This window comes from Mauremys mutica, chromosome 7 (assembly GCF_020497125.1).
Source record: "Mauremys mutica isolate MM-2020 ecotype Southern chromosome 7, ASM2049712v1, whole genome shotgun sequence".
NCBI lineage: Eukaryota > Metazoa > Chordata > Testudines > Geoemydidae > Mauremys > Mauremys mutica.
In genome coordinates this window covers 45,982,356-46,008,528 of record NC_059078.1, presented here as the reverse complement: position 1 = coordinate 46,008,528, position 26,173 = coordinate 45,982,356, and the positions used below count along the sequence as shown (strand labels likewise).

The 26,173-nt window shown below is 41.4% G+C and overlaps 1 protein-coding gene and 1 long non-coding RNA gene across 5 annotated transcripts in view; one reads left to right on the top strand and one right to left on the bottom strand.

Annotated features, from left to right (window-relative positions):
- The window catches only part of WDR82 (WD repeat domain 82), a 140,713-nt gene that overhangs the window by 8,434 nt on the left and 106,106 nt on the right, over nt 1–26,173 (top strand). Inside the window, exons 2-9 of one of the 2 annotated variants that reach the window (XM_045023908.1) lie at nt 6,577–6,674; nt 10,643–10,709; nt 10,955–11,054; nt 13,578–13,694; nt 15,188–15,343; nt 17,155–17,224; nt 19,890–20,032; nt 20,905–24,811. In XM_045023908.1, the coding sequence (XP_044879843.1) occupies nt 6,577–6,674; nt 10,643–10,709; nt 10,955–11,054; nt 13,578–13,694; nt 15,188–15,343; nt 17,155–17,224; nt 19,890–20,032; nt 20,905–20,934 (781 nt within the window). In that variant the 3' untranslated portion in view covers nt 20,935–24,811. Of the gene's footprint in view, nt 1–6,576; nt 6,675–10,642; nt 10,710–10,954; nt 11,055–13,577; nt 13,695–15,187; nt 15,344–17,154; nt 17,225–19,889; nt 20,033–20,904; nt 24,812–26,173 lie in introns of those variants that run through there. The other variant, XM_045023904.1, reaches the window with a different exon arrangement.
- Nucleotides 10,450–15,003, bottom strand: LOC123374218. 3 transcript variants are annotated; one of them, XR_006581036.1, is made up of 6 exons: nt 14,434–15,003; nt 13,218–13,356; nt 11,858–11,951; nt 11,292–11,447; nt 10,916–11,212; nt 10,450–10,756 (listed from the first exon to the last, which is right to left on the bottom strand). It is a non-coding gene; the product is annotated as an uncharacterized LOC123374218 (long non-coding RNA). The 3 variants fall into 3 exon arrangements; XR_006581034.1 differs by having other exon boundaries at nt 11,858–11,994; nt 14,434–15,002; XR_006581035.1 differs by lacking the exon at nt 11,858–11,951 and having other exon boundaries at nt 14,434–15,000.

Genomic DNA, 26,173 nt, shown 5'->3' with positions numbered 1-26,173 from the left:
TGTGTAATGCAGAATTTTCCAGAAATTAATGTTGTGCGTGCAGAATTTCCTTCCCCCACCCCCTCATAAATGGACTGCAGAGCTGCTGGACACCGCTAAGGGCCACTGGACCCAGGAGACACTGCTGTGGGGGGTGGGGGGAAAGAGCTGGAGGGTTCCTGGCAGCTGCAGTTGCCAGCATGCCCTGAAAGAAGGAGATGGTGGTGTGCAGGAAACTCCATGCAAGCCCAGGACCCAGCATCAGGCTGGTTTTTCCCCTGGACTCTGGGGAATAGGGGGTGTGAGTGTCTGAGCCAAGGAGGGCAGTGGCGTGGGGGTGGGGCGGGGCAGAGAAACAGCAATTGGATTGTCTTAGGGCAGGGGTGGGCAAACTATGGCCCGGGGGCCACATCTGGTCCCCCAGACCCTCGAGCGGGGTCCGGGGCTTGCCCCACTCCGATGCTCCAGTCGGGAAGTGGGTTCCAGGGCTTGCCAGGAAGTTCCACACACTGCCCCAGCCCATTGGCTGTGTAGAGCTCCCTGGCCGCACCTCCGCATAGGAGCTGGAGGGGAAACATGCCACTGCTTCTGGGAGCTGCTTGAGTTAAGTGCTGCCCAGAGCCTGCACCCCTGCCCCAGCCCTGATCCTCCTACCGCCCTCCTAACCCCTCAGTCCCAGTATGGAGCACCCTCTTGCACCCCCAACCCCTCATCCCCAGCCCCACCCCAGAGCCCACCACCACACCCTCACCCCCAATTTGGTGAGCATTCATGGCCTGCCATACAATTTCCATACCCAGATGTGGTCCTCGGGCCAAAAAGTTAGCCCACCCCATCTTAGGGGTTTCTTTAACCCTCTACTTCTGGGGGAATTTTTGTGTGTTTCTGTATTGTTAGGCATCCATGCTGACAGGTACTTTGAAATAAATTACCAAAATAATTGAAATTGACATGATTATATAGTGTTTTTGATAAATAGATTTTTGCAGAATTTTAAAATATTGGATGTAAAATATATAAATATAAATATATATTAATTATTGCCACAGAGTTCCCCCAGGAGTATACTTCAAATCAGTAGACAATAGCTTGATGGGCCTGGAATGCATCTACATTTGGGTTATTAGTTTCTATCCGTGTCATGACCTGATGTGGACTTGTTTAGATTAACATAATTGTGGAAAATCCACAGTTTGATATTGCAGTGCTGAAAGGTAATTACATTTATTTTGACAAAACATTATCTGGAAGTGTAGGTTGCCTGCTGGTTACAGGATTTTTTTTAAAACCTGCATATCCACTGTCATTTGTGAATTTGAAAATATGTGCAATTTTAAAGGCATCTGTTGATTGTAAGCCAGTTTTCTCCTTACTTGTTTTTGTAAAGTAGCCTCGAAGATACATAATTTGTACATTGCTATATTGGATTATTTCTCTTATCACTAGGCCATAGTGTGGACTCAAAGCACTAGAAACTGTGAATGATGGTTGCTGTACGATGGTGAAACTTGACAGCATCAGGCCTGTAGATGAGTTGTTTTTTTTTTCCCTACAGTTTTGCCTCCAAGGAGCCAGAAATGCTTCCCCATGCTAATTTTTCCCCTACTGTTACTCACACCTTGTTGTCAGCTGTTTGAAATGGGCCATCCTGATTATCACTACAAAAGTGTTTTTTCTCCTATTGATAATAGCCCACCTTAATTGATTAGTCTTGTTAGAGTTGGTATGGCAACACCCATTTTTTTCATGCTGTGTGTTTATATAGACTCATAGACTTTAAAGTCAGAAGGGACCATTATGATCATCTAATCTGACCTCCTGCACAATGCAGGCCACAGAATCTCACCCATCCACTTCTATAACAAATCCCTAACCTATGTCTGAGTTATTGAATATATATCTTCCTACTGTATTTTCCTCTGCATGCATCCGATTAAGTGGGTTTTAGCCCACAAAAGCTTATGCCCAAATAAATTGGTTAGTCTTTAAGGTGCCACAAGTACTCCTCTTTCCTTTCAAAGTTTTTATCCCTAATAATATGTTTTTGAAAATAAGGACAGGATGATTCTCTTTCATTGCTGTGTTCCAGCATAGTGCTGCCTAGCTTTTGGAAATGCCAGGTCTAAACTCACTAAATTCTACCATCATTACTGTTGGTGAGGGGATTGCTTTTATTTTAACTGGCATATACTACTGCTTCTGTCTGCATAACTATTGGTATGAGGTGCTTTATACCTGTGTAGCTTATTTCACTTTGACTGACCTCAGTAAGCTCTACAGGCATATACATTTTCATTTTGGTATAGCTGCTTCTACACTAGGATTCTTTTGCAATTTTATGCCAGCATAATTAAAGCAACAAAGCTTTTAAGGGTCAACAATGTCAAAGTCTCCAAAGGAGATAGTCTCCTTGAAATGTGAGAAATGGCAAGTAATCGTGGTAAACAATGTGTCTGCATATTTGCCTGTTCCAATAAATGCACCTAAATTGGGCTATATTAGCCCCTGTCTCGGTTTCTGTTGCATGGCCCAAATGGGTGACAACTCAAATGATTGATCATTACCTTTTGTTGCAGTGGTTTGACTCACAACGCAGCATCCCTGGATGGATACCTCCAAAATTGCTTACAGTTGCCTGAAAGGCATCAGTTTAGCTTAGTTAGCTTTTTTTTACTTAAACTGTAAAATTTGAAATTCTTTCAAAACAAATTCACACTTTAAGATATGGACAATGTTTTTTGAGATCCAGGTTAGCAAGCACAAGTTAGTAGGTGATCAAGAATGCAGCATCACTTTGAGGTATAAAGATGCATAACAATTGAATCTCAAGAATAACCTATATTAATTGGTTTCAGAGTGGTAGCTGTGTTAGTCTGTATCAGCAAAATCAACGAGGAGTCCTTGTGGCACCTTAGAGACTAACACATTTATTTGCCAACTCTGTCCGCATATCTAGTCAAGGGACACAATCATAGGAACCACATCAGCCACACCATCAGGGGCTCATTCACCTGCACATGTACCAATGTGATATATACCATCATGTGCCAGCAAAATGCCCCTCTGCCATGTACATTGGCCAAACCGGATAGTAGGGAAAAGAATAAATGGACACAAATCAGGCATCAAGAATTGTAACATTCAAAAACCAGTAAGAGTACTTCAATTTCCCTAGACATTCAATAACAGACTTAAAAGTGGCCATTCAACAAAAAAGCTCCAAAAACAGACTTCAATGAGAAACAACAGAACTGGAATTAATTTGCAAACTGGACACCATCAAATTAGGCCTGAATAAAGACTGGGAGTGGATTTGTCGCTATAAAGTAATTTTCCATCTGCTGATACTCACACCTTCTTGTCAACTGTTGGAAACGGGCGATGTCCACCTTGGTTGCATTGGCCTCGTTAGCACTACAAAAGTACTTTCCCCTCTCTTGATATTCACCCCTTCTTGTCAACTGTTGAGAATAGGCCACTTCCACCTTAACTGAATTGGCCTTGTTAGCACTGATTCCCCCCCCCCCCCCTCCCAAGTAGGGCAACTTCCATCTTTTCATGTGCTTTAATATTTATACTGCTTACTGTATTTTTCACTCCATGTATCTGACGAAGTGAGTTTTAGCCCATGAAAACTTATGCCCAGATAAATTTGTTAGTCTCTAAGGTGCCACAAGGATGCCTCGTTATTTTTGCTATATTAATTGCTGCATCCAGAAGATAATGTTTTCACCTCTTAGCTCAGAGAGCCGAGAAGGTGTACAGAACTGATGTGCATTGACTCTTGCTCAGGTACAGGCTTGTCAGTAGCTCCATCAGTAAGCCTATCTTACTGTATTCGTTCTGAGAATATCCCTAGGACACACTGTAATTGCTTCTAAAGTATTTTACTTTGTGGGTGTTTGTATTGTTTGGTTCAGGATTAAGGCCACTTTTGGCTTTCAAGAGGCAGGATATTTCAGAATCTCTAAGAATTAAAATTACTTTTTGTGACTATAATCCAGTTTTTGTCTTTAAAAAAAAAAGACAAACTTTTGGATCTCCTTGTTGGGTTTCTATGGAGTAATCTAATAATAGGCGTTTCTTATGGACAAAATGCCAATTTCTGTTTCTGTACATTTCATGAGCCAAAGAGTAGTCATTCGAATATGAATCGTATTGCTTAGAGACCTGGTACAAGTATAAGAAGGAAAGTTGAATGTGTTCAGTGAATTAATTCTAGAGGTCGTGCACCAATTTACAAGAGGACAGCCCTTATCAGATTCTCATGCTTTGTGCAAGTTACACAAAACATTCATCTTTTTTAAAAGAAACCCTATGGATATTAAGCGTTCCATTTAATTGGCTCAGGGACTTCAGTATTACCATCTGCAGATCCAGGCTGCTTGTAGAGTTTTTTTGATTTAAAAAAAAAGTGTGATCCAGGCATTTTTCAAATTGACAGTTTGTGTATATTTTTTAATACAAATGTATGTATAAAATCGTGTGGCAGTCAGGGATTATTAACTTGCAAATTAAACTGGCTGATTCTGGGAACAGCAGCGAAGTTTGATTACCAAGTTGTAACAAAATATTAGAGCAGCCATTTCCCTCCTAAAACAAATTTAATTGTTTTGCAGCAGCAAATAGTCAAGTTTATTTTACTTCAAAGCCTACACTGGCTTGGTGGGCAAGCTAACCTAACACTTAACCTTGTGGTAAAATGCCTTCAAATTATGCCTGCAGTGAAGACCAGTCCATAGTCTTGGGCATGCTCAAGTATTTCACTCCTCCCACCCATTCTCCCAAGGCACTACTTGTATAGCTAACATCAACTAGGCCCATTTCCTCTCCTCTGCCTGGCAGCTCAATTTTATTTCTCTGCTTAGTCATTTTCACATGCATCCGACGAAGTGGGTATTCACCCACGAAAGCTCATGTTCCAATACGTCTGTTAGCCTATAAGGTGCCACAGGACTCTTTGTTGCTTAGTCATTTTGGGTCTCCTTGTCTGTGCAGCAGCTCAACTCTTTGCTGCACTCCAGTTTAGCTCCTTTGGTCACTCTCCCTCTAGCAGCTCTATGCTACTGTGCCTAAAGTCATTCAACTTTCCGGCTTGTACTTGTTCTAGGTCTCTGAGCAATATGACTTTTCCCAGCCTGGCTTGAGTTGAGTTGGTATTCTAAAGAGTGGACAAAACGTCTACATTTGATGTGATGGGGAAGAGGAGCCAGTGGAGAGGCTAAACTTCTAACACTTGGAAAAAAATGCTTGAGAATTTGATCAGTGGTGCAGCCAAGGAAAACTAGAGGGACATGGAATTGGGAGAAGATTTAGTGGGCTAGTAACAGGTTTGATTACTGGAATTTGGAGTTTTAATACGAAGTCTCACTCAGTATCTATGGAAACTTTGAATGAATACTTGTTTATACATAAACTGTGGTGGTTGTCAGATGGTTCAGTTTCAGACAATCTACCTCCGTGAGTTCCCTCTGGTTGTAGGCAGAAACTGAAACCTTCCACTGTAATATGTTGCAGTTAAAGTTTGTCCATTTGTATTCTGAAAACAAAACAAATTAATCTGTAATGGAAAAACTTCTTCTAGCATATATTCAGGCATTTACTGAGGCTCTTGACATGTCAGAATTTGACTTTTAGGCTATCAGAGAAAATTTAGATAGAGGTTACTAAAATTTGGGAGTGCTAGAAGCAAATAGTATGTGTGGGTTCTCTCCCCCCCCCCCCCATAACATTTGTGTATTGTATCAGAGGGGTAGCCGTGTTAGTCTGGATCTGTAAAGGCAGCAAAGAGTCCTGTGGCACCTTATAGACTAACAGACGTTTTGGAGCATGAGCTTTCATGGGTGAATACATGCATCCGACGAAGTGAGTATTCACCCACGAAAGCTCATGCTCCAATATGTCTGTTAGTCTGTAAGGTGCCACAGGACTTTTTTTGCTGCATTTGTGTATTGGCCTTTTAACTTGTGGAAGAAATGTCAAAGATGTTCCCAAAACGTTTCCTAAAGCAGATAGTCTTCGACTGCTTAAGAACGAATGAAAAAGAGAGCTTTGGGTTCTTTTAAGGTATTGGAAAATAATCCAAGTTACACTTTAGGGGGTGTGTGCATGAATGTAACACTAATGAAAGCAAGGAACAGACTGCCATAACTTGTACTAGGTTTAATGTCTCATGCAGTAGCTTATACCACACAACTTTGTCAACTGTTGCCCATTCCTAGTTTAAAACACCCCTGTAGTTGCAATTCCACATGTTTCCTGAGCTGACAAATGTGTCAAATTCTACAGTGACTGTTGTGGTGATATCTTGTTCACTAGAGACTAAAATGAGTCCTATTAATTATCTTAGGGTTTTAATATAGGTCCCTAGGGGTTGGAGACTAATCCATTAGTGCACTATGTAACAAGGTCTCTTATGGTTCTGTTTTTTTTGGTTTTAAAGATCTCAACAGTTTTCCTTCCTCATATAAAAGGACCTGGATATCTCAAAGGACTTATAGTGTTAAGTTACTAAAAAGTAAACTGATAGTTGGTAGGTTGCAGCTTGAGCTCGTGTGTGTTGAAGTAGACAATTATTTCTGTATTTTCTTTTGACAGACCAAAAAGAACACTGTATAGTAAAAAGTATGGAGTGGACCTAATCAGATACACACATGCTGCCAACACTGTGGTGTACAGCTCCAACAAAATAGACGGTAAGTGACCATGTATAATCTTTCTGCACTTAGATGGCACACCCAGATAAACCGTAGTGGAGTGCCGGGGAAAGCTTTGGTCTTGACTGACATGAATGGCTCATTCTTAGCAACCTCTAGAATGGTGGCAAACAGACATGTTCATCTTTAAAGTATAACTCAGTCATTCCCTAACATATAATGACCTATTGTTGCTAATTACTGTTCCCCTTTGCTATAATAACCAGAGTTAATATGATTTGATAGTTGAAGGGAGATGAGTTCTATTCTTGATTCTGTTGTTGACTGGCTGTTTCGTATTGGTCCAATCATTTAGCTTCTCTGTGACTGTTTCAAATAAGCATATTTACTACCTTATTAGTGAAACTTTGAATAGTTATGCCTTGAAAATTGCCATTGTGAAGATTTCCCCCCCCCTTCAGTGACTCCACAGCAAATGATGCTCAAGCTAACATTTTAAAAACTTTGTTTTTCTTTTCTGACAGCCTTTCAAATTCAATTTGAGATCAGGAGGCAAACTTTGTTCTGACTAGTGCATCATTGCTGATTAAGATTCAGTATCTGGAACTTAGTTAACAATTCTGTGGGTTCCATTCCAGCTCATGCAGGTGTGCTCTTATGGCTGTGTTGGCTTTGCAGTACCAGCAGGAGTAAAGAGTAGCTTAACAAAAAAAATTGTCAAAGCAAGTAGATGACTCAAAACAATAGGTAGCATTTCTATAGTATCTTTCACCTCTATATCTCAAAGTGCCTTACAAAGATAGGGATGTATAGTCCCTATTTGTACATAATGGAGGGCAGGAAACTGAGGTGACATAGCAAATCACTAACTAAGCCTGGTGTAGAACACATCTCTTCTGTGTCCAATCTTGGCTTTGTCCATTAGCCCCTCTGCTTTCCCAGTATAATATGCATGGGCAACCCATCTGTTTCAAAGTGTCATTTTTTTCATAGTCATTTTTCATCATAACTGCACTTCATAATCTTGAGTGAATTAAAGTTACTTTCAGAGCCTGGGGTGAAAGGATTAGTTGGGTGTTAAAAATTTTTATTTAATTCATCAACTCCCACAGGTACACACTCTTTCCTCAGCAAAGTGGTGATTCTTCTGTGTCAGAAACAGCTGGTGTAAATGGCTGTGCTGCAATGTCAGGAATCCTTAGAGAACTTCATTCTTGGTGAAATTCCCATTCAATTTTCTGATCCTCCTATAGCTTTCTCTCATGGTTACAATTTATTTTGTGCATTTACTGACTGTCTCATTGTAATGATAGTGTTTTAATTTTGCATCAATCCCCACTGTGGTATCGTTCATTGAGAGAAGCTCTGAGTTGGTACAATATTTTAGTTTCTTTAAATCCATTTTATTAAGGTGGTATTTGTAATTTGATGGTTTGAAGTTGATTATCATTTTGTAGTCATTTTCCCTTTGATTAGCTTTTAAAGCAAATGCACTGGTGATAGAAATGGATTAGAAAAATATATTACTGGTAATTGTAAACTGGCCTGAGAACTGGTATGCTTCCCTCCCTGTGGTGGTCCATATGCTGGTCCATACTCTGCATAGTCCCTAATGAATGAAACTATGGGCAAGTGTACAGGATGTTAACTTTTCAGGATGTTGCATATACAGAAAGAAGGGTGAAATGAAGCCATTCCTTTACTGTACAAATGCTGGTATTTGCACACAAGTACATATATGCTTCTGATCCAATTCTTTCTGAAGGGTTCCTCAGGAGCTTCAAACCTGGTTGTTCTTGCCTAATTCCAGGCTGAGGTAGTAGTTTGTACAGTTTGAGGGTCTATGATACCACCCGGTACAGGAGATAACTGTACAGGCCACTGCCTTGCTTGGGACAGAGCACTGTCGGCTAAAAGGATCACCCACTCATGCTTCACAGATGGTTTGTATTTAGCAGAAGAAGGTGAGATTCCACCTGCATTCTTCTGAAACAGGTAACTGCAGCTTTTAGCAGAAAAACTAGGAATATGCACTAAAATTGCTGTGTAAAAGCAGGTAAGTACTAACAATAATGGGATGTAAAACTGCTGATTTTGGTGGATTGACTTATGTCATTTGATAATCATCTGGAGGTACTCAAAGGAGAAGAAGCCTTTCAGAATGGTGCCTCAGTCTGAGCTATTCATGCTTGGTCACAGTTACCCTTAAATTTCTCTTGCCAAACTCTGGGGGACCGTGCAGAACTCTGACCTCAGCTGACTCGGTGGAAAACCTTTGTCAAGAATTGATGGATTTGAGGGATTTTCCACGTAACATGTATTCTACAGAAAAAGGCATTTAGAAAAATATTCTAGCCTTCCAGATGTCAAGAATGTTCCCTACAGATGACAGATTCATTACCCTCACCCTGCCTTGCAGAAAAGTCATTTAGCACACCAGCTAGTATTGCAATAACAAAGGTGAAAACAGAATTTTCCACCTTTGATTTGTTATTTATGTTGCAGTCTCAGCACCACTTGTCGATGTAACAGTATTGAACATGTCAACCTGAATAAACACTCAACAGGTGTCAAAGCTTAAAAAAACAAACAACAAAAAAAGGGCTAGAACATCAGTCTTTTTGTCCATCTATATTTCTAAAACAGGGTGTATGTAAGAAAAAAATTGGGAGGGAGTTAGCTGCTTTTATTTTTCCCTCGTTCTTTCTTTTTGTCTCCCCCAGTAAAAGTTACCTGCTGATGCTGGAGGCTTAATTTGGTCTTATTTGCATGTCTCCACTCACAAATGTATGTGCAAGTAAAAGTGGTTCATATTCTCAACACTTGTACTAAAGTGGCTTATGTTCTACAGAATGCTTTTGATCTGTGGTGAAAAAATCTCCATAGAATCTTCCAAAAGAAAAAATGCTGTTAGTACTGCAATCTATATTCAGTGAAGGCCACTTAAAAGAATTACTGATTTCAGAATACTGTGATCAGTTCTGTCCCGTGCTATATTATGTTTTTGTAAAGAAATTGCTGTTAGATTAAAAGGGTCCTTTCTTCTGTTCTCATCACGTATTCCTCCTTTACCCCCAAAGCTTTTTCCAGTCTGGAAGAGGTGCAAAGAAAGCACAAAGGCAACAAGTGTTTGGCTTTTTAAAACAAAAAAAAAAAAGCCTCTCCATCTGAGGAGTTTGGTTTTTAATGCCTGTGCTTAGCAGTTAATATTTAAATGGTCCCAGCCTGGCTTTGACGTTCACATCTCAGGCTATGTCTACGCTACAGCCTATGCCAGCAAAACTTATGTCACTCGGTGGTGTGAATATTCCACACCGCTGAGCGACAGAAGTTATACCACCGTAAAGAGCTAATGTGCACAGCACTGTGTTGGAGGGAGAGCTTCTCCACTGACATAGGTTACGACACTCATGGAGATGGGCTCTTGTTTGTTTGTTTTGTGTTTTTTTTTTTATGCCGACGGGAGAGCTCTCTCCTATTGGCATAGAGCGTCTTAACCAGATGCTGTATGTATAGACATGGCCTCATTGTCGTTTTGAGTGGCAGAGTTCACACCTTTGCAGTGGTTATTTAGCTGGGGACAGTTCTTCCTGCATGGCTGCATTAACAGGACTATGGCATTTGGTTGATAAATCTGTACTCGCTTTCTAACAGGAAATGCTGGCACCAACTTTTAGAAAGCTGTAGTTTTGTGAGAAATGCTTGAATAAAAACTTGACAGTTACTTGATTTTTATTTTGCTTCAATAACTTTGCAGCAGAAAACTGTACATGTCTCATGGCAATTCATTTACACTATGTGAAGTATTCGTATTATCTCCAAACCATTGGGAACATCCTCACTAGTTCTACTGTTTGTTTTTCTTCCAGACTACTTGATTTCAGTTTCTCATTCAGTTAATCCCATTTTAACATCCCTCTTGAAGACAAAGCAGACCATTGTTGCTATCTGTTGGAGAAGGTTTATTATGAGATACATGCTTATGTGTTTCTTATATTTTCTTGCAGATACAATCCGTTACCTTTCCCTACATGATAATAAATACATCCGATATTTTCCAGGGCACAGCAAGAGGTAAGAGATGTGACAAGGGGACATTTCGGTGATCAAGGTCTTGGTGGCTATAAAACAGAACAAGAGAGGCTAAAGCAGTGTTGTAATGAACCTAAACCATGATAGACTTAATTCACTTTACTTCTCATGCCATAAAAAATGTTAAGTATTTTGAACTTGTGTGAAGCCAAGAGGATAATAGTTACATTGCTAACTTTCTTGCATACCTGTGTAATACCTGATACAGCTAATCTTCTATATTGCAGAGTTGTTGCCCTGTCCATGTCTCCAGTAGATGATACCTTTATTTCTGGATCACTTGATAAAACCATCCGACTTTGGGATCTCCGGTCTCCAAACTGCCAGGTGGGATACCAAATTCACTTGCCTGTCTGCTGACAGTTGTCATGAAATGTGCAAGAAAGAGTTTCTAGTTTGAAATGATGAAAAATGGGTTGTAGATTAAATAGGTGGTCTGGTTTTTATATTATCATGAAGTATTTCTTGGTCCCCATCAGCACCTCCTGGAATTCAAAAGAAATCATCTCAGGCAGAATCCCTCTTTCAATATTCATTTTGTGCATACACTGTGTCCTCACTCACTTTCCTCCAGGGTCCTATCTTGGGGAAGTGCTGGAAAGGCAAGAAAACAGCAACTCCTGGAGCTGATGAAACAAGACGCTAGTTGGATGTTGTCAGTATATTAATGACGCTGTAGCCTCAAAAGTCTTCAGTCTTCTCTAGAAGTCTCTCATGTACCTTGGAATCAGTAATGACAGAATGGGACCCCTTGAATGCTCTGGCTTTGTTTGTTTTAAAATGAAAAACATTAAGCAGTTAAATACACAAGCAGACTCAGAGCCATGAGGATTCCAGGGTTTCCCAGCTGTGTTAAACTTAGTGAAGCTGGAAGATTCACCCTGTCTTAACACTGCAACTTTGTCTATGATAAGCCCTTACTGTTTCAAGTGCTGAGCATGTTATAATTAATTTGACAATTCTCCAAAATGCTGTCTAAAGCTTACTATAACATTTTTATATTTATTAACATCTCTGGTTATTACCAGTTACCTCCATTATGTTGTACTTAGTATTTCTGGTTTCATAGTAAAATCCTTCTAAAGCAGAAACTTGAATAGGCCTTCTCATAAAATGGACACTGAAAGTACCTGGCATTCACACAGCTTGACTCTTGCAGTGTTTGTGGTATTGAAAAATGTTTGTGGAAGAGGCTGGCAGGTCCTAAACATGCCTCCATTCTCACTGGGAGTACAGAGAGAGACAGTCACTGATTCATGAGGATCAGCTGTAAAGCACAAATTGAAAACTTTTTTTTTTTTTACTCACAACATAGTTATATCTGCCTAAGAAATAAGCCCTTTAAATCAGAAACCTCACTTTTCTTTGGTAGTGTGCATGTTGGTAAGAGCCTCTTGCTTTCTAAACTTTAACTTGGTCTTCGTGGGAAGTCAGCAGATGTTGCTGACATGACATTTTTCTCCACATCTCACTTCCATTCTGTGTGCGACTTTATGTAATTTTGACATTGTAAAAATCTTAGTTTACCAGTCTTCCCTAAGACTCTCTCTTTAAAAGTCTAATTTTCCCGCTTTGCAGGTTCATGCAGAGGGCTTGTCTAAACACAATGTTGCATCAGTTTAACTTAATCGATGTAAGGGTGTCCACTAAACAAAAAGAACAGGAGTACTTGTGGCACCTTAGAGACTAACAAATTTATTTGAGCATAAGCTTTTGTGGGCTACAGCCCGAAGCTGTAGCCCACAAAAGCTTATGCTCAAATAAATTTTTCTAAGGTGCCACAAGTACTCCTGTTCTTTTTGCGGATACAGACTAACACGGCTGCTCCTCTGAAACCTGTCACTAAACAAAGCTGCACTAGGTTATCTAAGTTATTTAATGTAACACCTGTAGTCAAACCAGTGCAAAGTTTGTGCAGAGTGAGAGAATTTGTCCATTACTGTTATGCTAACCTTTGTGTGGGAATCTGATCTTTTTAGTTTAACAGTTTTTGCGTCTAGCATTTGGAAGGTTAGGTTTTTGTATTAAATCAGCATAGATGGGCAGTGACAGTGTTTGTCAGAGCTGCACCTGGGTGCTCATCTTCCTGAATGGTCAGTGTTTTAGCCCCACAACCTCCAGCCATGTGTTGCCATCACTTCCAGCAGGAGTGCTCTGTGAAACTCTCAGAAGTGATAATTGTTACCAATACAAGATGCGTCTCCCTTCCCCACAGAATTGCAGTATGTTGCCTCTGCAGCACATCTTGTTCTGGTTGGTTACTTTTGTTCTTGTGATGCAAGTTTCTTTCCCATAAGAGATGTAGATGGGTGGTGAGCAGGGGGTGTATCTGAATTGTTTTCCTAAACTTCTTCAGCAGTAATTTAGACCAGTCAATTCCTTCCTCGCAGACGCAATTGGATTATTTCACCTAAATAGTGAAGTTAATGTAAAGTCTTTCTCATCTCTGTTCTAAACCTTCTAATTTTAGAATGCATTAAATTGACTAACCTCTTAGGATTGTCCCCTTCACGGTGTCCCATGATCATCACTTGCCACTAGGGATGAGTTGAGGCCATGTATTTAGTTCCTCATACCCTTTCTGGATGGATGGCCACTTAGCCACTTCTCCAAACTCTTTGTTGATACTCTGTGTACAGAATTGAGAGGCTAGTGCCAGTGTGGGACATGAGAAGCCACCTTTTGAAAGATTCTTAAGAACGAAGAATGACAACTGAAAACCCAGCTGTTCTACCAGCAGACTGCCCTGCTGGATCTGTGCACAGCTGAGGGAGCTGTCAGGAATGGACTTAAGTGCATACGCCTGTATTCCCAACTTGAATCCATATTTAACTGTTTTCCATATTCTAGGGTTTAATGCATCTTCAGGGGAAGCCTGTATGCTCCTTTGATCCAGAGGGCCTCATCTTTGCTGCTGGAGTCAATTCTGAAATGGTGAAGCTTTACGATCTCCGCTCTTTTGACAAGGTAAGAGACAAGCTAGATGCATTTCTGACACTTTATAGCTTACAAGAAACAGCATGTTAAACCCTGGACTTGGAGCATCCCCTGAAACATCTTAGCATGTGCTACAGCCAGCAGCACCAAGGAGTTAATACTTAATATATGAAGAGAGCTTTGTATAAGAGTTTCTTGTACAAGTAGGTGCCACCACCAGATCCTTAAATCCCATTTTGGACTTGCCTCTAAATTCATTCTAGTTAACCCCAGAGCCAGAGAATTAATAAAATCGGAGTCCCCAGATCAACTTAAAAGCAATAAAAAGCATTTGTCCTGGGTTATGCCCCGTCTCCTGACTCAACCACTTCTCACCTTCCTATCTCTTCCTCTCAGACACTTGCTCTCCCAACACGTTTTGTCCCCTGTCATATGCCTTTGCATCCTCGTGCTCCCTCACCAACATACTCAGCACTGAACTATACTCAGTTTCCTTAGCCTCGCTTTCCTGCATCATTTAGGGTCTTTGATAACAGTATCTCCAAGACTGGTTATGAATCTGGTCCACCTTCTGAGGTTCAGGCTGAGCTGTTGCCTCAGAGGCCAGGCACATTGTGCTTCAGACCCCACTCTGTGTAGCAATCTACCAGTGCACAATCCATTTGTTCTCTGTCTTCTGCCCCAGGAGAACTGGTATCAGAGACTAGACGGAGAGCTTGGGAGCAAGCCTATGGGGTATCATCACTGAGGAGCTGAATGGCATTGTTACCTTATGCTGATGATGCCTCTGGGTGTAGGGAGGCTGATAGGAGTCAGGTGGGAACTTCAACCCATTTTTCAGGCTTCCTGTAACACGTGGGAAGCAGCAGTTAGTGTTTCTTCCTCCTTGCTGGCTGTACTGGAAGAACAGCTAGGTCAGGTGGACCTAGCAGCAACATCAGAGCAAGAAGGAAAACTGTAACTGGACGACAGTAGTTGCAAATAGGTGGAGAACAGCTCTGTTCTTAGATGAGTGCAACAGTGCTGATGCTCCAGCCCTTAGTTTAAATTAGGTTTGGCGGCCTTGTTAGCAAATGGCCACTGTATTGTACATTAAATCTGTCTCTGTATAATCAGATGTAATGTGAGAATTGATTCTTCTCTCTGGTGACTGTAGTGGTGAACCAGATGTTTGTTCACTGTCATTTCCTTTATGGTGGTGAAACCACAAGTTTCCTAAACTTCCTGTTGTGGTTTGGTTGCTATTGGAGATGACAGAATCGTGGCATGTCAGAACACAACTGCATCACAATTTGACAGGTTGTTGCTACTCTCCCCTGCCATCCTTTGCGTGGCAGCCAGTACTGGATTGTTCAATATCAGTCTGGTTCGTTTCCTTTTAGGAATCTAAAATGTTTTCCTGTGCTGGAGATATAATTTTTTTTACTATTATTTTTTTACCAACAAAGTAAATGTTTGGGTGCGCATGCATACAAATCATTTCCCACCACCACTTTTTTTTATATTTTATTTATTTATGGAAGGGTCCATTTGCTACATTCAAGATGCAGTACGATCGAACCTGTGAGTGGACAGGCTTGAAGTTCAGTAACGACGGGAAGCTCATCCTCATATCAACCAACGGAGGGTTCCTTCGACTGATTGATGCCTTTAAGGGAGCTGTACTGCATACGTTTGGGGTGAGCATGCTATCTTGGTTGCCTTCTTGGAAACTGCTCTCTCTTTGCTACGTCCTTGTAAGGGATGGGATGATGTGGGATTATTAGCTTGGAGGATAAAACACCCCAGTTCCATGTATTCCAGGGGCAGGTCTCTTGGAGCTCCCTTCCAGTTTCAGTAATAGAGATAGCTGATGCCCTGTGGATGAGACAAGTGTTAAGGAGAGGGCTTCTTTACTAACTTGCTGCTTATTGGTCCCCTGATTTAACTTTGTAGTGTAAACAAGGCCCAAGATAAGTCGACTTAAATTACATGGGTGTACAGCCATTTCTGTAATTAAACCACTGTTGCATGTCCACCCTATGCTCCTTGTGTCAATGGAGCACATTCACAGTAGCAACTCTTCTATTGACACAGAGCAGTGCACCATGGGCAGCTATCCCACTGTACAACTGGTCACAGGGTGTCTTGGGGAAGGGTTTGCCTCTTGGGGGCAGGTTCAGCATTACATGATGCAGGTTTTTCCAATCCCATCATTCCATGGGTATTCAATTGCCCTGGTAACCTGCAAGCCAGCCATCTCTGTCAGAAAGCACGGACCCTGCACTGCTGTTTGGTATTGTGCTGTGTGTTATGAATACAAGGCTATAAGGAAAAAACAGTGATTTTTATTCCACACCCATGCTAACCTATCTATGTAATGCTGAGGTAAACTTCATACATGCCGGGGAAAGTATCTTTAAAGGCGGGGGAACGGGGATTCACAAGCACATACACCAATGAGGCTCTCGCAGCTGCGTGACTGTGAGGCTGTTGTTGTGTTTAATCTCCTGCGGGGTAATGTGCCTTGGATACTGCTGTAGTCCTGGAAGATATATGGAGCAAGTATTGAAGCGGCTCTGCATCAGAGCAACTGTTTGCCTCCCTTGCTTCTGGTATGCCTGCCACAGGTCTTTGATTTTTACAAGCCCTTCTCCTCCATGCCCTGAGCAATGTGCCTGTAGATGTCAACATTTCTAAGGCTGGAGTGGAGCTGTGACTGCATGGCCTCCTTTCCCCACAGACCCAGGAGATCCAGGGCCTCCTGTGTACCCCAGGAAGGAGCGTGTTTGCAGTGTGGAGCCGGCATGGTCAACTGGGCAGTTCCTGTTGGCAAGCTCTCATAGAAAGAACAAGTTAAAAACTTCCTGGGGCTGTAAAAGGGGAGGAAGTGCATGTCTGTATACCTGGCTGCAGGGCAGCAGAGTTCAAAATGGTGACTAGACCAGCCATGGCAGGCATTGTGGGACATGTCTTGGAGGTCACTTAGGTTGAAGTAAGCAATGCAGTGTCTACACTGACACTGCGTCGCTCTAACTACATCACCCTAAGCTTTAAGTCTCTCGTCAAGGTGGTATTATTAGGTCGGCATAGCAGGTGTGTTGAAGCGGTGGGAGGAGCATTGTAGTGTGTACACCTCCAGAGTTAGGTTGATGTAATCTGCCTTATGTCAACTTAACTTTGTAGTGTAGACAAGCCCTTATCCTTGACTCACTTGAAAACTTCTCTCCTTCTTCCCTTTTAGAAATTACTTGTGATATTTAACTCCCTTTAATGAGCTTTCAAAGCTCTGCTAATGAGGGGAAAGTGTTTGGTTTAGTACCTTGATAAATTATTGCCCACTTCTAATCCTTACATCTGTGCTCTGTCCCCTCCTGTAGTACTTGGAGGGCTTTGCATAGTGCAGTCTGTAATGCTTGGGGGAGGGGCTCCTGTTCTTCAGCTAGAAGAATGGTTTGACATGTCCCCCTTGCCACAGGCTTGAAGGAATTTAACCTCTTTTGTATTGTAGGGTTATAACAACAGTAAGGCTGTCACGTTGGAGGCATCATTCACACCAGATTCCCAGTTCATAATGATTGGTAAGATATCCTTACCCCCTTGTAGCCTGCCATTGTGGGTCTTATTACAAGGCAATTTCAGTGCTGTGAAACTGGGTATTTATATAATTAAACTGAAAGTTGGTTTAAAGGCTGCAACAGGCTATTTTAGGACTTACAAAATGCTTTCCTCAGTATGCTGTGGGAGACACTTAAAACACTCTCAAAATTCTGTCATTTAATACAATGTACTTTAATGTTTAATTTAGTAGGTAGGTCTGTCCATGTTTCCTGCTGGCCAAGTGTTTGCATCATATATTACCACTACAGCTGACACTAATTGATAGCTTGGCTGGCAATCTCAGCTGAGAGGAAGAATAGAATGGGCTACTGACTGAACTTCCCTCTTACTGTCACCCCCAAGAGTTGGTCCCCTCAGGCTGCTGTTGAGATGGATCGGAAGAGCAGCATGGGTAAAGTTGTGTAGTAGGAAAAACCAATTGAAGTAGTTTAGAATGTTGCAGCCTCCCTTCATTCTATCTGCAGACTACATTCTTTACCTTTTTGGGCTACCTGTGTAGGGTAATCTGCACAGTATCAGCTGGGATATCCTAGGATACACTGCCCTCAGTGAATGTAAGCTGATCTGCAAAACAAGTCCACCGTCTCCACATTCATATTCCTCCTAAAGATCCTCCTTACAGTGATGATTACAAGAAACTAACTGGCTGATTATGGCTAGACTGTAGGTAGTTCTGGATAATCTATTTACTACATGCACAGTTATAACACTGCATTATTAACTTACTACCCAACATGGCCAATTACCATCTCTATCTCTCTCTATATATTGTACTGCCTCCCCCACTACTTTCTTTCAGTTCTTCATATATACATGAAACTACCCTGTATACTATGCTAATTATTGAAATCTAGCTGGTCATCAGTAACCTGCCCATAAATTCTCCTTAATAACTAAAGTTAAATCTAGGATGGTATTTCGGTCTCTCAGGAAAGACCATTCTGGTGGTGGTTCTTTATTCTGGTGAATGTTTTCTTTTTCCCTTCTGATCCTACAGACCCTCATTTTATCCTCCTGGAGTCAGCTCAGTTCTGCATGTTTTACCCTTCTTGCCAGGAAACGTATCCCTTCTCTAACTCTTTGGTATCCTCAGTCCTCCTGCTGTTGGACAGATTCACTTCTTTCTCAACTTTGTCCCTACAACTGCTTAACTCCAGAATAATGCATTTTTTCCCATTTTTACTTTGTGCAGTTTGACTAATTTACCCTGGGTGTCCACTTGGTTTCTTTCCTGAAAAGCCCATATAGACAAAAAGGAAACAGAAAAAAACTTTTTAGGGATTTTGTTAAACAATCAGGATAATCTTATGTAAAGGGGGTTATACCAAAGACTAAAATATTTTTGAAAAGAGGTCAGTTTTAAAAATTCAAGGTGTCCCATTAAAATGGAAATTTGTAGACTTCTGTTATAAAAACATGTATTTAGTGATCATGAGAGTTGAGATGTCTTTAACAAGCTTGGCCAGTCACATTTAGCGTAACTCACTGAAATCTGGTTTACCATACTCTTTGATTATTTGCAGACTGCACAATTTTCAGTGACTAGATGGCACTTCTATTGCCTGATTTTCAGCAAGCTGTTGTGCACGTGTGTGAATCTTTGATGTGATTCTGCATGTAACTAGTAAGATGCTTACCTTTTCTCTGTGTATGAACTGAGAATTTGTGCAGATGAATACTGTGTTCCATCTTCCAAGTAGATGCATAGATACGTGCACAGCTTGCTGAAAACCAGGCCTTTCATGATCTGCAAATTGCAGGATTGTAATCAGATGGCTTTTAGGATGCCATGGAGTTTTATTTGGCACTACAGCTACCTTTTTAACAATGCCTTTTATCCTCTGATATTGGTCTTCAAGCCATTAATATGCATAGCAAAACTCTATCCTTCATAGTGCTGGTATACACTAGAAAATTAGGTCAACCTTGCTATGTTGCTCAGGGGTGTGAAAAAATCCACACACCTGATCAACGTCATTAGGCTGACCTAAATCCCTGTGTAGACAGCACTAGGTCAATGGAAAAATTCTTCTGTCGACCTAGCTACCGCCTCTCGGAGAAGTGGATTACCTACGCCCATGGGAGAATCCCTCTTGTCGTCATAGGTAGCATTTACACTGAAGCACTACATTGGTGCAGCTGCTACTGTACTACTAGCGTTTTAAGTGTAGGCAAGATTTCACTCTGCTAATGCCAACTGTCATCTTCTGCGGAATGAGATGGTTTGTTAGGCTGCATCAGACTTGAGTATATAAAGAGTTATTCTGATCAAATCCATATCGCTACCAAGGAGGAGTATGCCCCCCACAACAAGTTGGGGTAAATTTTCCCTTCAGACTTGCAGGTACAAATTCTGCTGACTTTGAATGGCATTCTGTATGGGCAGCATTTGGCCCTGCAACCTTTTTAAAAATGCTGCCCATACAGAATGCCATTCAAAGTCAGCAGAATTTGTACCTGCAAGTCTGAAGGGAAAATTTACCCCAACTTGTTGTGGGGGGCAATCAGAGATTTGATTCCTGTAGGTCTGATAACTCTTCTGGTGCCTCAACTACAGTTTACCAGTGATACTTTGACTTTGTCTGCTGTGTTGGCCTTTTTTGTTATGTCTTCTCCAACCCACAGGTTCAGAGGATGGAAAAATTCATGTCTGGAATGGGGAGAGTGGGATGAAGGTGGCTGTGTTGGATGGGAAACACACAGGTCCTATAACCTGTCTGCAGTTCAATCCCAAATTCATGACCTTTGCCAGTGCATGTTCCAACATGGTAAGAACACAAGTCCATCCTTTTCAGCCTGAGGTTCCAACACCTTATTTCTGGTAGGTCAGTGGGCCAGAATTTAATATTGAAGTAGATTCTCTGCCCTGTTCATTTCCTTTGCGCTGCTCAGTGCCAAAGGAGTGGAAACCACCCACAAGTCCCCTGCTGGGGGAGTGCCCAGCCATGCATACGCTTCCCTTCTCACAGCCTCTGGTGCAGAGGTTGTGCTTGAGGCCGGGGGCACTGGGGAAGTGGCTGGTTTTCAGAATTTTCTAATTCTTGTCTCCTGGGCTGCCCTGGATGACTGTGTGGGAGAGGGTAGTCATCCTTTGCTAGGTCCTCCCCTAAGCTCAGGAAGAGCCAGTCCAACTTGCATCCTGCCCTCCCTGTGATTCCCACAGCCTGGCAGGTGGATGGAAGTGTGGCAGTACATTGGGGACAGAAAGGAACAATGTATATGGACACATTGAGAACAAGTAGTGCATGTGCATGCACACAGAAATATGGGCTTTTTCACACCACCGTAATATGGCTGACATTTCATGATCCTCTATCATAAACACTGCGAGCTTTAAGGTCCTGTTCAGGTTCAGTCTTAGAGTCTTGCTAGGCAGTAGAGTTCTTAACAGTCTAGGAAGGTATGGGAGGACTGCTAGGCCTGAGCTTGCCCATGTATTGTGTGTAAGATATAGAATGAGCAGTTGCCTTTGGCAGCATCAGCCTGACATGCCTCCCAAACCAAACCAGTCCAAGCAGGGATACTAATCCTAAACTGCTGGTAGCATGTATCAGATTCCTTGGCTTGCTTTGGGGCTTACTGGGTGGGGAATTTCAGGCGCCTGTTCTAGCGCCATGCTTACATTTTCTTCTTCTTTTAGGCCTTTTGGTTGCCAACCATAGATGACTAATTCTGAAACCACAATGCCCACTGGGTGGCTTCCATACTGTTAATAGCAGCGTGTTCTTGCGAAGATGGTGTCGGAGCTGCCTACTCCTCCTGGACTGTATGTTCTCATCCATCATACCCACATACGTTCCTGTATGTCTTTTTTTTTTTTTTTTCTGCATTCCTTCAGAAGGACTCCTTCATTTGAGTCTGATCATGCTGTACCCAGAAGCTGGGTGCAACATGTAGCTACTTTCCAGTCAAAGTCCAATAGGTTCCAGCAGAACTTGTAACTGGCACAGTGTTACTTTTGAGAACGTGGTGGAGAAATAACAGTCTGATTTTTATGAAGTTTGCTGCAGTCTCTAAGGTGTTGTTGTGTTTCGTTCTCTTACTGTAAACACACAAGGCTACAGACAAACTGCGGTGGGTGACTGGGACGTACAGTTCTGTCCCATACCTACATGTTTATCACGCCTGGGATCTCTACAGCGTCACTATTGAATTCTACAAATACAAACTTCATTTGTGCCAAATACAAGCAGACTGACTGTTTTTAACCCAAATGTCAGATGCACAGAGATTTCTTTTGCTATTGAACACTTAGGCAAAGGCTGCATATTTGCATCATGGCATCCATCATCAATTTCTGGTGGTCTAGTGTCTGGCAGACCATACAGGTTTTGCCTGCTGGCAGAGGAAGCTTGAAGCAGCCTCTGTGCCATTCATCATCCAAGGCACACAGAGTACTGAAGAGGTCCAGTGGGCATCCCAAGCAATAAAGGAGTCTGTCAGCAGGAAGACAATTAAAATAAAGACTGAAACTGCAGTAGTCTCCAATACATCTTCCTTCTGTATCATCTTTGCTGATCCTACTTGTAAATATTTTGGGGGGAGGATAATAGGGAGGGGTCATATTTTTTTACTTTTAGGTATTAAAGAGTATGATGTGGGCCAGTATTGTGGGATGAGTTCAGGCTGTTTACCTTCCATTGATGCAGCTTTCTCCTCCTGTTCTGTAAATAAGTTCCATTAAATTCTCCCCAAACTGGGTCCAGGCCTGTATCCCTTTTGTTAGTAATACGTCCACACACAAGATTTTATTCCATTATGTATTTACTCACACATTGTGCAAGTTCTCAACAATTGCTTAAAAGACTGTGGCTCACCTAAGTCGCATGGGTGTTATCCAAAGCCAAATGGAGAATTTGAGATGTCTGATATCCCTTTTTTCTTGTATTTTGCCCTGGCATTTCTGTAAAGAATGCCCTTGCAGAAGTATTATACCTCTGTTGGATATACTGCACTCTGCTGTCCATTTTTGGGCAATGCAAAAAGTAAACCAAGCCTACCAGCTGGTATTGTTCCACTTTCTTTCTTTTCCTAAGTCATCACATTGTAAAATTGGTCTGATGCATCTCCATTAGCATGATGGGAAAAGTACAATGTCCATGGAGCTATGTACTGTGCTCTCATCTTAACCAAATACTTGCAACCTAGAGGCTGAGCATACACCCTAGGTACATTTGCTTGGAAAATCCATTCTTTGTCTTCTGCTGCTGACCTCAACCTCCCAAAAATGCAAGAGACTGTCAAGGTGGCAATCTAAACAGGGAATAGGCTGATCCTGGATGCCATTTTAGTGTCCCCTCATACCTGAAAATAATTTGCTACACCTCTGGTAATAGTGATCTTGATGCTCTATGTTGTGTAGTTTCCATCTCTACTGTAGGGCCTCGCATCTAATGCAGAGCATGTTCCACTGGAATAATGTATGGGTTTGTGGTACAGCCCACCATTTTCTCTGCTCCACCCTTGCTTGTTACAACTGTTAGCATAACACACACTTCCATAAGCAAGGGCTAGGGGTGTAGAATGGGTTTCTCGTCACTGCCAGTCCCCTTGAGGTATTAGTGCATGTTGTGCTGCAGCTTTATCTATGGCAGACACTGTATGTCATCAAAAGGGCTGCTGTGCATGAGACAGTCTGAGAAATTAATTGTTTGAATCTATGCTGTGACTAAAAATGCTGTTTAGACTCTGTGATGTGCCTCTGTGCTAATTATACTGTACATGTTTAAAGCCGATTCTGTGGTGTGTTCTGTGTTACGCGAGTTCGTCTGTTACTCACTTGGTGGGGATGACAGACTGACTTTCTTTTGATCTCGCCAAACACTTACGCTGCAGGAGTTCCAGATCAGAGATTCCTTTGTATGGCTGCACCAGCATCCCTTCTACTGGCTAATACTGTGCTGATTTCACCTCAAAAAGCCAAGGGCAAAGGGAGATGGACATCTGTTCTCACACATGACTAGGCTTCTGCAACTGTTTCTTTTTCAGCCTGTTCTTGTTGCATTCTGGGCTGTTTGGTGCTATAGCTGCCATTTAGTGTTTCTGTGAGCAGCCATATTTTGCAGAGGTTTATAACTTAGCATGTTTATGGTGGTGGTGGTGAGTTTAAAATTAAAATAAAATTGAGGTTGAAACAATGATAACCTGAAGCGAACTCATTCAGGTTTTTGCTTTTAGATGAGTGAAATGAACAGTTAGTCCCCACCAGATATTACTTAGGCAGGGAAGAGACTCAGAAGATTTTTCTTCTGTGAAATGCCACTTGCAAACCTGCTATAAACACTTTTCATAAGGCTGTGTTAGGTATCCCCAGCTGCATTGTAACCCTCTCAATGTGTATTTGCAGCGTGGAATGTTTAACACTATAGAGGGCTGAAATGTTGATCGAAGAATTTGCACATCAGAAACATCAAACGTTTTCAGGTCAAGAGAAGTTTGCAGGATCATACGCAAGGCGGCACTGACTGTCAGTGTAAAATTGGTAGTATTTTTATCTCTAGGGAACTAGATATTTTTCCCTGACTTATTTTCTTTGTTGCATGAGTCTCTCACAATCTTAATGTAGCGATCAGGGTTTTAGGAAAAAACGGAAAGAGAACTGACTGTGTTGCCAGAACAATTACCTGGAAACTTTTAAAAAAGCAGATTCAGTTGCATTCATTAGCTTTCATAGAGCAAACTGAAAGACAGGGAAAAAGGCTTTTAAGGAATATGCAGGGTTTGAAAACTAAAGAATATTAGGAATGACACTTCAGTACTTTTAGGGGAAACTGGATATAATCAGAAAAGTACATCTAAAAATAGCACCACCTTACCCAGCCTACTGTGTCAGAGTTCCATGGCTATACCCTGTCACTTTGACTCTCGTTGGCCCAGCAGAGTTAAATCCTGGAGAGGGAGCTGGATTCTGTTTTGCTTCAGGCACTAATCAATGGAAGTTCTGATTCCAAATCTTCATTACTGGTGGTGTCAGTAATAGTAGTAGAAAGGAGCCCAGCTTGACCTCTTCTCAGATCCATATATGAGATTGCAAAGGAGACAGTTCATATTTATTAAAAAAAAAATAAAAAAAATCCTGTCTGTACCCCAATCCTGCAAATATTACACAGGTGCTTAACTTTTAAGTATGTGAATAATCCCATTGATGTATGTGTACAAAAGTTTGCAGGATTGTGGCATTGATTCATAATCTAATCAGATTTGATAAGCAACTGAGAATAAATTGTAGCTTCCCTATCTCTTCTGATCACAGTTCTGGCTATATTTGCACTTTAACAATCTGCAACAGGATTTCTGGGTAGCAGGCTGGGATCCTGTTTGCCTTTGAGAGAGGCTGTCCATTGCAACTGCTGTCCTATTGACTATTCTTGGTTGTGAGCTTGGTTTTGTGAATTTAATTTTTAGGTGGTGACCATCTATTGGAGGTGTGTAAATACATTAATGTCAAATTATGAGATGCCATAAAATACTGCAGATATGGACAATTCAGTGTTGTGGCTGTTATCAAATAAATATTTTGTAGACTGATTTCTTTTTGAGTAATGTAGGTTCTGCGTTTACTACTTGATTAGTTTTACAGTGCATATTTATTTACCGCTTGGAGGGGAAGGGGAAAACTAATTTAAAATCACTGATTTATTTTATTATATTAAAAATGCTCCCTGCCTCTGAAGAGTTTGTTCTACCCACTTATAAGTGTTTGTAATGGAAACCGACATCTTAAGCTACTGCTGTACTGTCTAAGATGCTTTTCTTGCCTTTTAATATACCAGTACCATGAATAACTAGACATGAGTTTTGTACTGGGACTTCTTTTCTCATCTGTGTGTGATTGCAGCCCTGGTCAGGTGATTGTTTAGGATTGAACCTGTGACCTCTGGATTTAAAAGCATGAGCCCCTGTTGCTTTCTCTGTTGGCTTGAATTTAGCGGGAGACACAAACCTCTTAACACGGTTTGGCTGCTAGAGAAGGACAAAGACCTGTTTTAAGCTAATGTGGGTTAAATCTGAGTTGTTAAACCATTAGGTGAATTCTATTGTTGGTTTAACTTAAGAAACAGGGAAAAACAGATTCTGGGAAATGAGTTCTAAAGTTCTCCCTCTAAAGTATGGCTACTCTGAGCCTCTTACCTATCCTAACACATTGTTCAGATGGTCAGGAATAAGATTCTTTAACTTCTCTAACCTGCCAATCTATTACATTTTGCTCATACAATGTTATGTAAATGTGGTGCTATGATAATGGCTGTCCATAAGCAGGATGGAAAGAACAACTTGTCAAGATAAATTTCCCTACTGAATTCACCTGAAAGCTATTACAGATTGTAGCTAAAGTAAGGCATGTCTGCTAATGGAAAACCCCTAACACTGCTTGTGCAATTCCCCAATGTCCTGCTCTACATCTGAAATGGCTGTTAAAAGATATGAAAAGGAGGAGGGGTCATCTGACTGGAAGTGATGCAGTAACAGGTTTCTTAGGTGAAAGGAATCTGTTCAGAAATATTTTTTCAGTTAGTTCCTCTTATCCCTGTGGAGCTTAAAGCACTCTATAAAGTATATGAGACTTTTTATTGTCACAGAAATCTGGCAGTTGCGGTTGTGAAATGCACCATCTATTTAAGAGTATGCAGATATTTAGGCTAGATAATCCTAAAAGAGCTTAGGGAATTCAGCAAGACAAATAGTTGCCCAAATCTGAGCTGAATCGTAGATGTAGAGCCTACAAAAGCAGTTTTGTCACCTCTGAAAGATAGACTATGGTGCTGAAAGTACTATCTTCCCACCATCCTGGGGAATTGGTCTCTGCATTGATTCAGTGACAAAATACCACCATCTCAATCATCAGCTCTACTTCAAGCAGCCTGACTCTTCTCTTGAGGTTTTTCAATCTATGCATTAAGTGAACCAGC